Source organism: Acanthamoeba castellanii, assembly GCF_000313135.1.
Source record: "Acanthamoeba castellanii str. Neff unplaced genomic scaffold scf7180000084608, whole genome shotgun sequence".
In the NCBI taxonomy this organism is placed as follows: Eukaryota; Discosea; order Longamoebia; family Acanthamoebidae; genus Acanthamoeba; species Acanthamoeba castellanii.
Genome location: NW_004457669.1, coordinates 162,728 through 176,938, shown reverse-complemented (window position 1 = coordinate 176,938; position 14,211 = coordinate 162,728). Strand labels below are relative to the sequence as shown.

At 60.1% G+C, this 14,211-nt stretch overlaps 7 protein-coding genes across 7 annotated transcripts; 5 read left to right on the top strand and 2 right to left on the bottom strand.

The window, feature by feature from the left end:
• Positions 1 to 713: 713 nt before the first annotated feature.
• On the bottom strand, positions 714 to 1,270 carry ACA1_075320 (uncharacterized protein; the record flags this gene model as incomplete). Its single annotated transcript, XM_004353429.1, has 2 exons — positions 714 to 940; positions 1,051 to 1,270. The coding sequence occupies 2 exons, from the start codon at positions 1,268 to 1,270 to the stop codon at positions 714 to 716; spliced, it is 447 nt and encodes a 148-aa protein (XP_004353481.1).
• Positions 1,271 to 1,942: 672 nt separating this feature from the next.
• On the top strand, positions 1,943 to 3,771 carry ACA1_075310 (uncharacterized protein; the record flags this gene model as incomplete). Its single annotated transcript, XM_004353428.1, has 2 exons — positions 1,943 to 3,555; positions 3,675 to 3,771. The coding sequence occupies 2 exons, from the start codon at positions 1,943 to 1,945 to the stop codon at positions 3,769 to 3,771; spliced, it is 1,710 nt and encodes a 569-aa protein (XP_004353480.1).
• Positions 3,772 to 3,861: 90 nt separating this feature from the next.
• Positions 3,862 to 7,557, bottom strand: ACA1_075300 (Sec1 family domain containing protein; the record flags this gene model as incomplete). Its single annotated transcript, XM_004353427.1, has 16 exons — positions 3,862 to 4,117; positions 4,217 to 4,381; positions 4,499 to 4,722; positions 4,826 to 4,956; positions 5,054 to 5,204; positions 5,294 to 5,386; positions 5,556 to 5,680; positions 5,809 to 5,956; positions 6,057 to 6,154; positions 6,244 to 6,343; positions 6,411 to 6,444; positions 6,550 to 6,678; positions 6,828 to 6,890; positions 6,991 to 7,126; positions 7,212 to 7,282; positions 7,349 to 7,557. 16 exons carry the CDS (start codon positions 7,555 to 7,557, stop codon positions 3,862 to 3,864), a joined length of 2,133 nt encoding a protein of 710 aa, XP_004353479.1.
• A 327-nt stretch (positions 7,558 to 7,884) lies between these two features.
• Positions 7,885 to 9,918, top strand: ACA1_075290 (rRNA pseudouridine synthase, putative; the record flags this gene model as incomplete). The annotated part of the gene is made up of 6 exons (XM_004353426.1): positions 7,885 to 8,076; positions 8,220 to 8,436; positions 8,518 to 8,900; positions 8,983 to 9,151; positions 9,237 to 9,457; positions 9,529 to 9,918. 6 exons carry the CDS (start codon positions 7,885 to 7,887, stop codon positions 9,916 to 9,918), a joined length of 1,572 nt encoding a protein of 523 aa, XP_004353478.1.
• A 148-nt stretch (positions 9,919 to 10,066) lies between these two features.
• ACA1_075280 (uncharacterized protein) lies at positions 10,067 to 10,502 on the top strand (the record flags this gene model as incomplete). Its single annotated transcript, XM_004353425.1, has 3 exons — positions 10,067 to 10,132; positions 10,220 to 10,465; positions 10,491 to 10,502. The coding sequence occupies 3 exons, from the start codon at positions 10,067 to 10,069 to the stop codon at positions 10,500 to 10,502; spliced, it is 324 nt and encodes a 107-aa protein (XP_004353477.1).
• Positions 10,503 to 10,863: 361 nt separating this feature from the next.
• Positions 10,864 to 12,799, top strand: ACA1_075270 (RNA recognition domain containing protein; the record flags this gene model as incomplete). The annotated part of the gene is made up of 8 exons (XM_004353424.1): positions 10,864 to 10,878; positions 10,966 to 11,095; positions 11,185 to 11,240; positions 11,321 to 11,484; positions 11,591 to 11,670; positions 11,761 to 11,877; positions 11,966 to 12,163; positions 12,237 to 12,799. The coding sequence occupies 8 exons, from the start codon at positions 10,864 to 10,866 to the stop codon at positions 12,797 to 12,799; spliced, it is 1,323 nt and encodes a 440-aa protein (XP_004353476.1).
• A 230-nt stretch (positions 12,800 to 13,029) lies between these two features.
• Positions 13,030 to 13,795, top strand: ACA1_075260 (uncharacterized protein; the record flags this gene model as incomplete). The annotated part of the gene is made up of 4 exons (XM_004353423.1): positions 13,030 to 13,171; positions 13,255 to 13,481; positions 13,541 to 13,684; positions 13,772 to 13,795. The coding sequence occupies 4 exons, from the start codon at positions 13,030 to 13,032 to the stop codon at positions 13,793 to 13,795; spliced, it is 537 nt and encodes a 178-aa protein (XP_004353475.1).
• Positions 13,796 to 14,211: the final 416 nt, after the last annotated feature.

The following is a 14,211-nucleotide window of genomic DNA, read 5'->3' as shown; positions in this document are numbered from 1 at the left end:
CTGACTTAGTATAACCACAGAAAACCTGCATCCCCCACTTCATGTTCATCTAGTTCAAATCAGTTCCATTTCATTTGTCCCCCAAGTTGGCCTAATCAAACAAGGTAACAAGTGTTTTCTACTTTGTTTGTTGATGGTACAGAACAGCCCATAAGCACTTCTTTTCACCCTGACATCACCACACTTCTTCTTCCACAGTGATAAATACTAAGTTCTGTAGATGGAGACATTGCATATGTATGCTCATCAAGATGGTGGAGAAAGAAGAAGCTGAAGATCATCTCTGCTTTTGGACTTAAGACTTTGGTGGATATGTGGTCCTCATCACCCGCGCCCGCCTCCGCCTCGCCCACCGCAGCAATCCACAGCCGTTCTAGTACACCATCACGGCGGCCCATGGGTAGTCCCTGCCAACGCCAAGCTGGGCCTCGCCGAGCCGAGCTTCTTGCCCTGAGCTACGGTGCCAACGACAAACGCTGCGACGGCGGGGCCAGGCGGCCGTGTGTCAAGCGTCAATCACGGAGGACGATCAGATGATGGCGGAACAGGACTTAGTGAACAAAGGAAGGGTTTCTCTAGTGCGCTCTAATAACACAGAAGAGGAGTAACACAAGCAGATTGAAGGCGGAAGCTCCGGCGAGCACATTGGGCCACGACACCATAAGAATGGTGGTGATAATGATGGCCACAAACGCACTCGCCGAAGCTTCCTCCTACATGGCGTAGCGTTGCGTCCACTCCCGCGCGGTGGCGTCAAACTTGGCCCGGTCGGTCTTGTAGACGTGTGCCACGTCGCTGCGGAGCGGGTCGTCGGGGTTGGGCTGGGTCAGCAGCAGCAGGATGGAGAGCAGCATCTTCGACGCCGTCAGCGCGGGGCTCCAGTTGGTGCTCAACGTGTCCAGGCAGATGGAGCCGTTCGCATTCACATTGGGGTGATACACTGCATCATCATCATCATTAGCATGTCAGCATCAAGTAGCGAAAAAGAAGAAGAAGACTAAGAAAAGTAAAGCTTGGTGGTGATGATGGTGATGATGGTGAGGCAGGTACCTTTGGTGATGAAGCGGACCTTGGGTGGCTTGAAGGGATAGTCGGGCGGGAACTGGATGTCGAGAAAGAACACGCCGCCTTGGTAGGGCGAGTCGGCCGGGCCGAGGATCATGCCCGACCAGTGGAACATGTTGCTGTCAGACACCGGTCCGGCGCTGATACCCGGCGGCGGGTCCCTATGTACCTCCCGCAGCTCCATGTTGATTCTCTTCAGGGCCATGATGATGGCGAATGTTGCAGGTTGGTTGTCGATTGGTGATGTCGTCTTGAGCAGAGTGGATGGGAGAGTTGTAAGTGGTGTGTTTTTATAAGGGGGATAACAGAGGTTTCATTCACCATATTCCAACATTGTCTCGAGCGGACGTGGCGTGTGGCACTGCGCCGCGTGGCGAGTGGTCAAACAAGGTCAACAAAAAAGCAAAAAGAAAAACTGAGAGAAATGATTTTTCCTCAGTTCTGTAGCCCGGCCAATGAAAATTCGGAGCTCTTCTCTTTCTTTCGTTTGGGCAAAGGCGCAACCAAGCTTGCAGCCACCTTGAACCGCTTCGTTGCCCTTGGCTTGCAAAAACACCACTACCGGTACGTGCTTCCCTCGCCTCCTATTTTTTATCAATTCGCCCTCTACTCCTCTCTTCTCTTCTCTTTTGCTCCTCATCTACTCCCTTTTCTTACTTCACCTCACCTCTTCTCTTTCCTTCCCCTCTTCTTTTCCATCTTCTTCCTAGCTATCTTGTCTTTCTCCCTTTTTGTTTGTAGCATCATAATTGTATGTTAAATTAATTGTTGTGAACAGTCCTACCAACAGTGGCCACAGACAAACCACACACCACCCACAGCACAAGCAAGCTGCTACCACCTTCAAGACATCGCCATCGTCATCAGCATCGTCGTCATGTCGAGAGGCCGAGCGCGAGCGCAGACCGTGGAGCGACTCGAAATCGAACTCGAGCAGCTCATGGCCCACCTCCAGACCTCACCCACCCCTTCGCCCGCCGGCCCCTCTCACTCGGCCGACGACGCCGACGCCGACGCCGACGACGCGATCGACCACCTCGACCACCCTGACCACCTCGACCACCACCCGAGCGGCGGCGTTGGGGCCGAGCAGGACCTCGACGCCCTGCTAGCGCGGCTGGGCGAGGAGGAGCAGCAGATCCGGGACGACATCAAGCGCATGCGCGACGCCTACGCCCGCTCGCTCCGCCGCGGCTACGTCGCCACCAAGGGCGGCACCACCGCCATCACCGCCAAGCCCGCCGCCACCACATCACCCGCCACCTTAACCTCGCCGCAGCTCTCGCCCACATCGGCGAGTGGTGGCGATGAGTCGTCGGACGAGGCGCACGAGGCGCTGAAGGAGGCCGAGCGCAAGGTGACGGTGCTGCGGCGACGGGCCGAGGAGGTGCGCCGCAGCATTCGATCGCAGCAGGGCTCCCAGATCGGCGGCCGCGGCGGAGGTGGCTTCGGCGTCCACGGCCCCAGCGTGCGGCGCAAGCGCGACGCCGCCACAGTGATCGGCGAGCAGCGCGGCGATCAGACCCAGGCCCAGGCCCAGGCCCAGATCAAAGACGGCGATGGCGGTGGAGAGCTGAGGGAGCTGGAGCGGGAGCTGGAGCGAATGGAGGAGAAGGAGCGGGCCAGGCGGAGGCGCGAGGCGGAGGGCCGGGCGCGGGTGACGCTGGAGATGGCGCGGCTGCTGCTGCGCGACGAGGCGGCCAAGCGAGACGACGAGGAGCGGCAGAGGGAGGAGGTCGAGCGACGCGAGGCCGAGCGGGGCATGGCCGAGATGCGCGACCGAATCGAGCGGATGCGCATCATGGCCCAGGCCGTCAAGCCCCGCCACACGCCGCCGCCGACGACGATGACGATGACGTCACGGCCGGCCACTACTACGCACCACACGACGATGATGTCGTCGCCGCTCACGCCGCCGTCGCACCTGCCGCCGCTGTCGCCGGTGCCGGCTGCGGCCTTGATGATGGCCGCCCGGGGCCCGCACCTGCAGCCGCTCACGCCTGGGGCCTCGCCCACCGCCACGACCCAGCAGCCGCGCCAGTTCTACTACACCACCACACCGGTCGCGCCGCCCATGGGCAGTAGGCCGCCGGTGCCGCCTCTGCCAACGCCCAGCGCCGGGCCGGGCCTCGCCCCGCGCCCCAGCTTCTCGCCCCGCGCGACGGTGTCGACGACGAACGCGGCGACGGCGGGGCTTGGCGGTGGTCGAGCGTCGTCGACGACGGAGGACGACTCGGAGCTAAACTCGATGATGGCCGACATGCTGACGCACCTGAAGGCCACCAGCCCGCAGACCGACGCCAAGGACTTCTCGCCGCCGGTCGCGCGGGCGGGCAGCGGCTCGGGCGGTCCGCCCCCGGTGCCGCCCAAGAAGCTGATCAGCGCGTCGCCGGCTGGGGCCCAGGTTTCGGCGGACCTGAGGGCGTGCGGGCGCTGCGGAAAAGCCGTCGATGAGTACGGCGGCGGCGTGGTGCAGGCCATGGACCGCCGGTGGCACCCCGCCTGCTTCGTCTGCCACGCCTGCAGGCACTTCCCCCCCCCCCACCACCTTCACTGTCGTGGTCCCTCCCTTTGCTAACCCTTGCGTGTGCGGTGCGTGCGCGGGACAGTGGAGAGCTGATGGGCCAGCGCGGCGGCGGTGCGTTCTACCCACGAAACGGCCAACCCCACTGCACGGCATGCTACCGACGGCTGTGCGGCCAGTAGCCTTCTTCTTGTTGGTCGTTGTTCGTTGTTCGTTGTTGTTCGCTGTTGATGATGATGATGTTTGTTGTAATCGTTACTTGCTTCGTTCGTTCATTGTTGCTGCTCGGCGGCAAACAGATGGGACAGCACGCCGCTGGCGGTGCTCAGGCTGGTGCTGCCGATCAACACCTGATATTGGTCGTCGTCGCCCTCCTCCTTGCCTCCGACGCTGTCGGCGACCTGCTGGAGGGCCTCCTGGATCTCGGCGCAGGTGATGCCCCCGATCACGAAGATGACGATGGTCTTGTTGTCGCTGGGCCTCGGCTTGGCCTTGGTCTTGCCCCGCCCGAACCCGAATCGACCCAGCCTGTCGTGCGGCGTGTGCGGCCGGGCGTGTGCGGTGAGGGCGTGTGCAGTGAGAGCGTGTGGTGGAGAAATGGAGTGAGACATGAAGAGAAGAGAGTACCCGAGAGAGGAGGCCATGCCGAGCAGGTCGGAGAGGGCGACGGTGGAGGTGTGCTTCTCGAGGTCGTGCAGCTCGGCGTCGCCGTCGCGCGTCACGCTGTCTCGCGCCACCCGCGCCACCAGCGACGTGTAGGCCGCTCCGCCGGCTCCTCGCCCCATCACATTCCTGGCATGACACGACACGCACGGCACATGACACACGCCGACACGACACACACGCGACACACGGTGAGTTTCGTTGAGACAAGTTGGCGAGGGGGGGGGGTGGAGGCGGTGAGCGTACGCATAGTCGCGCAGCTTGAGTGACGATCGGACGTCGGCGGTGCCGCGGAGGCGGTCCATGCGATCCTCGATCACGTCCTTGAGGCTCAGCTGGAGCTGCCGCGCCAGCACCTCCCGCTCCCCCTCCCCCGCGTCGTCGGCGGCCGACCCCTCCTGGGCGGCGGCCCGGTAGTGCTGCCGCAGCATGTGGGCCACGTCAGCATCGCCCAACCAGTCCAGCGATTCCTGGAATGCAAGAGCAAACGGCATGCACGGAATGTCGGGAATGAATGAATGGTAAGTTGCAATGTAACGTATGCAGAAGGAATGCACGTGTGGCGCGGCGCACCTGCGGAAAGTCGATGAGGTTGGCGACGAGAGCCTTCTGGAAGGCCTTGTCGTCGTCGCGCGCGAAGCGCTGCCCCAGGAGGGAGTGGGCCATCACCGCCAGCCCGACCACGTCCGCCGCCGTGAACTTGCCTGCGTGTGCGTGTGCGTGTGCGTGTGCGTCGTGTGTGGCCACTGCCGTCAGTCTGAGTCGCGACTCAGCTCCGCAGGCCGCCTGGCTACTACGCACCGACGGAGAGGAGTTCGACGAGCTGCTGGAGGGAGCTCTTCTCGGATGGGTCCTTGACGGTGTGGATGATGAGCTTCTCCACCCCCATCAGCTCTTCCCATGCGGTGCTCTTATCCGACTGCTGCAGCGCCGAAATCACCCCCGCGGCATACTACACGACACACACACGACACACACGACACACACTCCAGAGGTGAATCGACAAGCATTGGAGACGAGCAACCCGCGTAGTGCTCGTACCTGCATTAGTCCGGCGTGGCGATAGAAAGCGCCGACATCGGTCTGAAACGGGCGCAGCAGCGCCAACAGCCGCGCCGGGGTGACCGCAGAGCTCTGGAAAATGATAAAAAGGTGGGAGATCAGCACGCAACGCTGTGAGCGGATGCTTGGTGGTGGCGTGTGTCGCGCGTGTCGTGTCGGTCGTGTCGTTGGTCGTGTCGTGTCGTGTCGTGTCGTGTACAGATGACTTGGACTGGAGCGGCAGGCTCTCCTGAGTGATGACGTTCATGAGCTTCTTGCGGATGGCGTTCAACGCGTCCTTTTGTGTTTTGGTGGCCAGCGTCTTGAATATCGAATTGCTGGCCTTGCTGTCCTCTCGCGGTATCAACGAACCGTACGGGAGGAAATCTGCGCCACACAACACCACCGCACACGCACGCACACACACACACACACACACACACCACACACGACGCGGGTAAGGAAGGGTGTAGAGATGTGTTGGCGCGAAATGGTGGCTAGAGAGGAGAAGGTACTGTCGTCCATGTGAACGGGGCTGTCGGACAGGAATGGCCGCAGGTCGATGGCGACATCGTTCGACGTGGGCGAGGGCGATCGCAGCACGCTGCGTATGCGATCCAACACGTTGGCCGTGTGCCGCATCGGCGCCACCAAATCAATGGTCTTCATAGTGCGTGTCGGGTGCGTGTCGTGTGCGTGTGTTAGCAAAATCAGCTACGTGCGGTGCTCGAGCCAGCTAGAGCGCGTGTGTGAGACCACGTACGCGGTCGATGAGAATGAGGGATACGGGAGTGGCCGAACGCGGAGACGCCGGCGTTGCGGCGTGTTGCGCCTGCTCGGCCAGCTTGTTCATTTCGCCCGCTGTGAAGGTGACCGCGCGCGCGCGAGGGTGTAAGCCACAGACCCGCGGACACGGCACTGCACTTACGTTGATGTTGTGGACTGGGTACCAGTGAACTTGGCCGCGTGGCCGATCGGGTATATGTCTTCCTTCAGTCCCCACTGTCGCATGGTTTGCGACAGCACGTTGGCCAATCGCTTCACCGCAAGCTGGAGAGAGAATAAAAGTTGATTGGTGAGCTCACTCACCAATGACGAGGTCGTCGCAGCTGGGTACCTGATAGTGCTTTGGTAGCTGCTCGAGCGTGGGCCTGCTCGCGTGGAGGGACGCACAAAAGGGGCCGACAGGTCAGAGAAGGAATGTCAAGCATGCCACGCGCGTTTGGACCACCAAGGCCGTGGGCGCGGACAAGTACCCGTGCGGGGACTCGGGAACGTGCTCGGGCAGCTGCACGGGCGGGAAGACGTCGTAGCAGGGCGGCAGGAAGAATGTGTGTGGCAGGAACGGGCTGTACAGGAGCGGGAACGGTATCACTACGGCCACCCTGTGTAGCAAGTAGCACAAGAAAAGTGAAAAGGCGTGCAAGAGCAAATCGTGTGGGTGTGTTGGAGGTGTCGTGTGTGCCGTATGAGTCGCATGTGTCGTGTGTGTGTGTGTGGCCTCGAGGGATCTGTGGTGATGAAGTGCCCATACGGAGAGATGAACTTGCTGGTCTGCTTCTTCCTCATCCAATCCTTCATCATTCGAATATAGGAGCTGGCCGCACGCGCACACGCGCAAATGACGAGGTGAGCATAAAAATAAATCGACGGGTCAGAGAGGGACCGTGTGTGTGTGTTCGTTTTGGCGTGCGTACTTGAAGAGGCCACCGCCGAGCTCGGGATAGTGCGAATGGGCCGACTCGGGCAGGCCCGAGTACACCACGCACTCGGTGAACGTGCCGCTCTCCAGCACTCGCTTCAAGCTGTCCCGGTACTCTGGCAGGTACGAGCCTGGTGACGGTGACGATGAGTGCTGTGTGCACAGAGCGGCAATAGGCAATGATCGATGTTCGTCATCGCGAAAGAGGGGCAGTACTTATGAAGATGAGTGCACGAGTAGAGGTGAAGCCGACTAGGGTGGCTGAGTGCGAATCTTCATCTTTATTGCTGGACGCGTGCGGCAGCAGATTAGCGATTGGCACCAGAGCACGTAGAGAGAAGGAGTGCACGCACCCATTCGAGGCGGGTGGGAGGAGGGTCACATGCTCGGCACCGAGCCCAAAGAAGAAATCGAGACCACCAAAGGTCCACTGCACGATCTCGGCCGCAGGGCCGTCCAGGTATACGATGGCGCCCTTGAACTCCTCCTGTATGTCAAGGAATGGCTTCTTGGCCTCCTTCCGCACGTTGACACCACGCCCCTGCTCGTCTCCCTGCTCCATCTCTACACCACAAGATTGTAAAAAAACAAGTAAAATAGTTGATTGCACGAAATGTGCACAATTCACAATTCAAAAGCTCGACCAATGGAGGAGCAGCTTTGAAATCGACTTGTCGCGGGGTTGAAGCCAACTCAGCTTCCAAGTTGTTTCTTCTTTCTCTTTGGCCGGCGGTGTGGATTGTGGACCCGAGGACAGCAGAGCGGAGTATCCATCTTCCAGTTCATTTTCATTTGTCCCCACTGCTCATCATGTGTACGTAGACCGGCGATGAACCCCCGAATCAATTTAAATCAGCCACTGGAACGATTGCGGCTCATTCAGAAATGAATGCACTCCATTTTTCCATTCTCCGCGCTAATCTGGGCATTTGTCGCTCTGCCATCTGCAGCGCACATTAAGAAGGAGAAGAAGAAGTCCAAGGAGACCCTCGGAGAGACCCAGGCCGGAGGCGATTTCTCCATTTCGCCCGCCGCTAAAGGTGCCGTCCTTGATACCTCCAAATGGCCACTCCTCTTGAAGGTGCGCCTATATACACAACTCCCTCACTCCCCCACACTTCACTCAGCATCTCCGCGGATCATTTGCGTGCTCCGCAAACTTCATTTGATCCATTTTTTCTTACATTTTTCGGACATTGCAACTGGCAAATTTGACGACCACAGAACTACGACAAGCTCCTTGTCCGCACCGGACACTACACCCCCATCCCCACCGGTCACTCGCCGCTTAAGCGCCCGCTCGATGACTACGTCCGTTATGGTGTGATCAACCTCGACAAGCCCTCCAACCCCTCCTCGCACGAGGTTGTGGCCTGGATCAAGAGGATCCTCCGCGTCGAGAAGACCGGTCACAGCGGCACCCTTGACCCCAAGGTCACCGGTAAGCTTCTACCTACTTTTTCTCTCCTGCATTTTTCTACTCGAGATTTAATCTCCTAACAATCTTTTGGTTGGTTTGTAGGTTGCTTGCTTGTGTGCATCCAGAGGGCTACTCGCCTGGTCAAGTCCCAGCAGGGTGCCGGTAAGGAGTACGTCGCCGTCGTCCGCCTGCACAGCGCCATCGACGAGGAGGCCAAGCTGGCCAAGGCCATCGAAACTTTGACCGGTGCGCTGTTCCAGCGTCCCCCGCTGATCGCCGCCGTGAAGAGGAGGCTGCGCGTGCGTACCATCTACCAGAGCAAGCTCGTCGAGTTCGACAAGGAGAGGAACCTCGGTATCTTCTGGGTCGACTGCGAGGCCGGAACCTACATCCGTACCCTCTGCGTCCACTTGGGTCTTCTCCTCGGCGTCGGCGGTCACATGCAGGAGCTCAGGCGCGTCAGGTCCGGTCTTCTGACTGAGAACGTACGTTTCGTTGCCTGCATGATGTGCCCTTGACTGCGCCCAGAGATCTCCGTGCGAAGTTGGCTCACCACATTCTCTCCAGGCCAAGGACTGCTTGGTGACTTGCCATGACATCTTGGATGCCCAGTACGTCTACGACACCACCAAGGACGAGTCCTACCTTCGTCGCATCATCCAGCCCCTCGAGGTGCTCCTTACCAAGCACAAGCGCGTGGTCGTCAAGGACTCTGCCGTCAACGCCATCTGCTACGGTACTTTCACTTCGCTCAACCACGATGTGAATGGATCGCTTTGTTTGGGTTGCTGACGTCATCATCGATGATGTTTTCTTTGTAGGTGCCAAGTTCATGATCCCTGGTCTGCTCCGCTATGAGGAGGGCATTGAGGTCGGCGAGGAGATCGTGATGATGACCACCAAGGGTGAGGCCATCGCGCTCGGCATTGCGCAGATGTCCACCGCCGACATGGCCTCGTGCGACCACGGCGTCGTCGCCAAGATCAAGAGGGTGATCCTCGAGAGGGACACCTACCCCCGCAGGTGGGGCAAGGGACCCAGGGTACGTCTCCTTTCTCTTCTGTTCTTTCCATTCCTCTCTTCTTACCACCATCATCGTCTCTTCTTTAACAGGCTCAGCTGAAGAAGCAGCTGATCAAGGACGGCAAGCTCGACAAGTTCGGCCGCCCCAACGACAACACGCCCAGCGAGTGGAAGAACACCTACGTTGACTACAACGTGCCCAAGGGTGAGGCCCTGCCCGCGCCGGTCAAGTCGACGCCCACCACCCCGATGAAGATCGACGTCACCATCAAGGAGGAGCCCAAGGCCGACAAGGAGGAGAAGAAGGAGAGCAAGAAGAGGAAGAAGGAGGAGTCGTCGGACGATTCCGACTCGGACTCGGATTCCGATTCCTCTTCGTCCGAGGAGGAAAAGAAGAAGAAGAAGAAGAAGGCCAAGAAGGCCAAGAAGGACGAGACGCCCTCGAAGAAGGACAAGAAGAAGAAGAAGAAGTCCGCCTAAGAAGTGGTGTGTTTGTGGCTTGACTTGCGCTGCCGAAAATAAATATTCAAAAATAAAAATACTAGAAATATCAATTTCTGCGGACAGTGAAGACAAAAAGCAAGATCAGGCAACAACAGCACATCTGCGCGTGCCTAAAACAACCATCATGGATGAGGAGGGCTTTGACATTTATGGGGATGATTTGACCGGGGGTGCTGATTCGAAAGCAGCTGTACGTACCCAGCGCTCTCCAATTGCCACCCCCTCCGCAATCAATCAATTGGAAATTCATCCTGATGATTGTTTGAATGTACTCCAGGACAACGAGGATGACCTTTTGTACGGCGATCTGAGCGACGCGGGTGCCGCCGCGAGTGGCAAGGAAACGCAGACTGAGGCACAAGATCAAGACAAAGGCGAAGGAGCGGGCGAAGAAGATCTCGAGCTCAACCTCTACGAAGTCGGTGACAAGGAAGACGAAGACGACAGCAGGAGCAGCAGCGGCAGGCGCGGACTCGAGCGCGAACGGTATCCCGCTGGCGGCGATAGGCCACAGCAGAACAAGGTGCGGTGCCCACTCGTGCCAGAAGGAAAGGATGTAAGAAGAGAGGCGATGTGTTGTCTTCTCCGGTGTGTGCTCGCACCACCGAGCTGTGGTGGCGGCGGCGGCCGAGGTGGGTTGGTGGTGGGTGTACGCCCTGCCGGCTGCCGGCTGTTGTGCTTCTTCTCTTCTCCTTCTTCTACTCTCTCGCGCATCCTAGCGATGTACATGCTCGGGCTGAGCAGCGATGCTGATGTTGATGATAAATCCATCCGTCCTGCACTTCTCTCTCTCGCTCGCTCGTTCGCTCGTGTGCCCCCACGTCGTGGGGAAAGAGAGGCCTTCTGCGCCTCCGCGCGGACAGCTCTTTAGCACTGCGAGGGGAATAGACGAAGGAGGGGCTCGCGCTTGAGAAGCGGCACATGGGCGGAGAGCTCGTGCTTATGTGGCGGCGGTGCGACTAACCATCTCTTCTCTGGCGTGTCGTGTGCGCGTGCGTATGTGTTTTGGGAACGAGCGAGCAGGAAGGCGGACCGCCCTACTCTGTTGGGCCGCAGCATGGGTACGCGGGAGCCCGAGCGCCTCCCGGCCAGTACGGTCAGCGACCACCGCAGCAGTACCCCGGCAGCGGCGCCGGCGGTGCCCCGCAGCCCCGTACGTCGCTCCTTCACAACTGCTCTTTCGGTTCGCAGGCAATGCGAGGGAAAAACTAACAGACGCGCTCTTGCGTTCATGCTACGCAGAGACGGCCACCGGACCGCAGGATGTGCCCGCTCTGTACATCGGCAACTTGACCTGGGTTCGTTGGCCGAGCCTATTGCTTCGCCCTAAGCTTTTCGGTCGCTGCGACTAACACCACACACGACACACGACTCACAGTGGACGACCGATCAAGATCTGGAGGACGTTTGTTCGCAGTTTGGCAAGGTAAAGCAGGTCAAGTTCTTCGAGAACAAGCAGAACGGGCGCTCGAAGGGCTACGCGCTGGTGGAGTACTATGACGCCGAGGCCTCTCGGCAGGCCAAGGAGAAGCTCCAGGGCTAGTACGTGTCTCCTTCCCTCCCCGCTCCCACCTCCCACCGTGCCTTGGTGCTTGGCGCAAGCATGCTCACTTCCACGACACACGACACACGACACGACGCACTACAGCACGATTCACGACAAGCAGGTGATGGTCAACTTCGTCTCCCCTCAGACGCTGGCCGAGCTCAACAACCCCGGGAAGAAAGGTACAGCGCAGGAGCACGCCCAAACTATAGCGGTGAATAGAGAGGGGATCGCGACTCGAAACTCACTCACGGAATCCGTATGCGCCACAGGCGGGCCGTCACTTCCGCCCATGATGGGCGGCGGCGGTCGACCGCCCATGCAACGGTCATCGGGGCCCAACGCGCCCCCGTCCTCGCAGCCGCGAGGCCCGCCCATGGGCGGACGCGGTACGTACAGCCGCGCGAATGGTGCGTGGAAGACGTTGTGTCTCACGCTCCTCGTTGTTGGTGTTTGGTGTTTGATGTCATGCGGCAGGCTACCCACCGGGTCCGGGCGGGCGTGGGTTCATGCCGGGACCGTACGGACCCGACGGCCCGATGCCCCCGGGCATGCCCGGCGCCGTGCCCTTCGTGCGCTTCCCCGGCGGAATGGTGCCCGGTATCGGCCGGGGCGGCGCGGGCGGCCGCGGGATCATGGGCCACTCGCCCTACGGACCCGACTTCTTCCCCATGAGTACGTTGACCCCCCCCCCCGGTGCGTGCGTTAAGGCTAACATGGTGTGATTTGGTCACTTGGGCGCGAACAGTGCCGGTTCCGGGTGCGCACCTGAATCCGGCCTTCTTCAAGGACCACCCGGACGACATGTACCGCGGCGGCGGCGGCCGGGACGATAGGGACTACCACGACCGAGACCGCGATAGGGACAGGGACCGTGATCGCGGCGATCGCGACCGCGACCGAGAGCGCGAGAGGCCCGCCGCGGGGGAGAGCAGCAGGAGCTCCTCGGACAGCAGCAGCAGCAGCAGGCCCGCCGACCGCGAGAGGGACGTCAGGGATCGAGACCGCGAGCGTGAGCGAGAGCCCGAGCGGGACAGGGACCGCGAACGTGAGAGGGAGCGAGACCGCGATCGAGAGAGGGAGCGCGAGCGGGAGAGGGAGCGAGGCCGGAGCTCGTCAAGCAGCAGCCGCAGCAGCCGACGGAGCAGCGAAAGAGGAGGCGACGACCGGGGCGTCAAGAGGGAGCGAGAGGAGTCTCGTGCCAGCGAGTCCTCCTCTTCCTCTTCTCGTTCTACGCGCGACAAGGACGACGACAGGAAGCGGCGCCGAGACGACTCCTCTGAAAGCTCGGGACGGCACGAGAGGAGGTGAGACCTGAGTGCCAGCCAGACCACGCGTCTTCTACATCAAGCCTACCGACGATGCGGTTGCAAGCCAAATACAAAAATAGAATTCTTTTTATTGCGGACAGATACGTGGGCCAATCAGGGAATGGCTTCTTGGCGGCAAACGGACAAAACTTTTCTTTGTTTTTTCGTGACCACCCCGCTTCGGCCTCCAGACGCCAGCTCCATTCGCTCGCCTGGACGGAAGAAGAAGAGATGAGCGGCTCCAATTGTGTGGTGTACGTCGGTCGTCTGTCCTCCCGAACGAGGGAGCGCGATCTTGAAGATGCTTTTAGCAAGTACGGTCGCATCATCCGTCTGGACATGAAGGCCGGCTACGCTTTCATCGAATACAACGGTATGGCGTTAACGATTCTACGCAGCCGATCGTCAGAACGCTAATGGACTCTTAAAAATTAAAATTCGATGGCACATCCACAGATTCTCGCGATGCCGATGATGCTGTTCGCGGAATGGACGGCAACGATCTCGATGGTGCCCGCATTTCCGTCGAACCCTCGCATCGCGGTGAGGGTCGCTGCTTCTCCTGCGGCAAGGAAGGCCACTGGGCTAGGGACTGTCGTGAGGGTCCTCGCGGTGGTAGCAGGATGGACCCCAGGGACAGGCGCGGCGCGGGTCCTGCCCGCGCCTGCTACAGCTGCGGCGAGGTCGGCCACTTCGCCCGCGAATGCCGGGGCCGCGGTGGCGATCGCTACCACCCCTACAGCAGGAGCAGCAGCCGTCGTGGAAGGAGCCGCAGCAGGAGCCGTTCTCGTTCGCGCTCCCGATCTCGCTCGCGTTCGCCCCGATCGAGGGACAGGTCTCGCTCCAGGGACAGGCGCAGGGACAGCCGTTCCCCTTCTCGCTCCAGGTACCCCACGCCTAAGATCCCTCCCGATTAGATTGTATGTTCCAATTCTATTTCGTGCGGCTCTGAACCACCACCGCGTACGGCCAGGTCGCCCAGGCGTTCGAGGTCTAGGGACAGGCGCAGCAGGGACCGTTCCGCCAGCCGTGGCAAGAGCCCTTCGCCCAGGAGGGACAGGAGCCGTACTCCCGCCAAGGAGGACAATGGCAAGGCCGCTTCTCCGCGACCTGACAACGGGTACCTGCATGCGCCCATCAACTCGTCACGACCAGACTTTGTACTGATCAAAGTTGTTGTTTGTTCTTCTTTGCCAGACCTTCTTCCCCCAAGGCGGAGACCAGGCGTAGCCCTTCGCCTTCGGCCGAGTAAGGGGATAGCCTCCGAGGCTTGATCCCGCGTGGCATCACGCTACATAACACGCAGACACACAAACACAAACACTATAACAGATTCGTCCGAGGCCGTCATACCCTTGCGAGAATGGCAGGAAGCACTGAAGGGTCGGTATCGTGGGCAATAAACAAGCGATG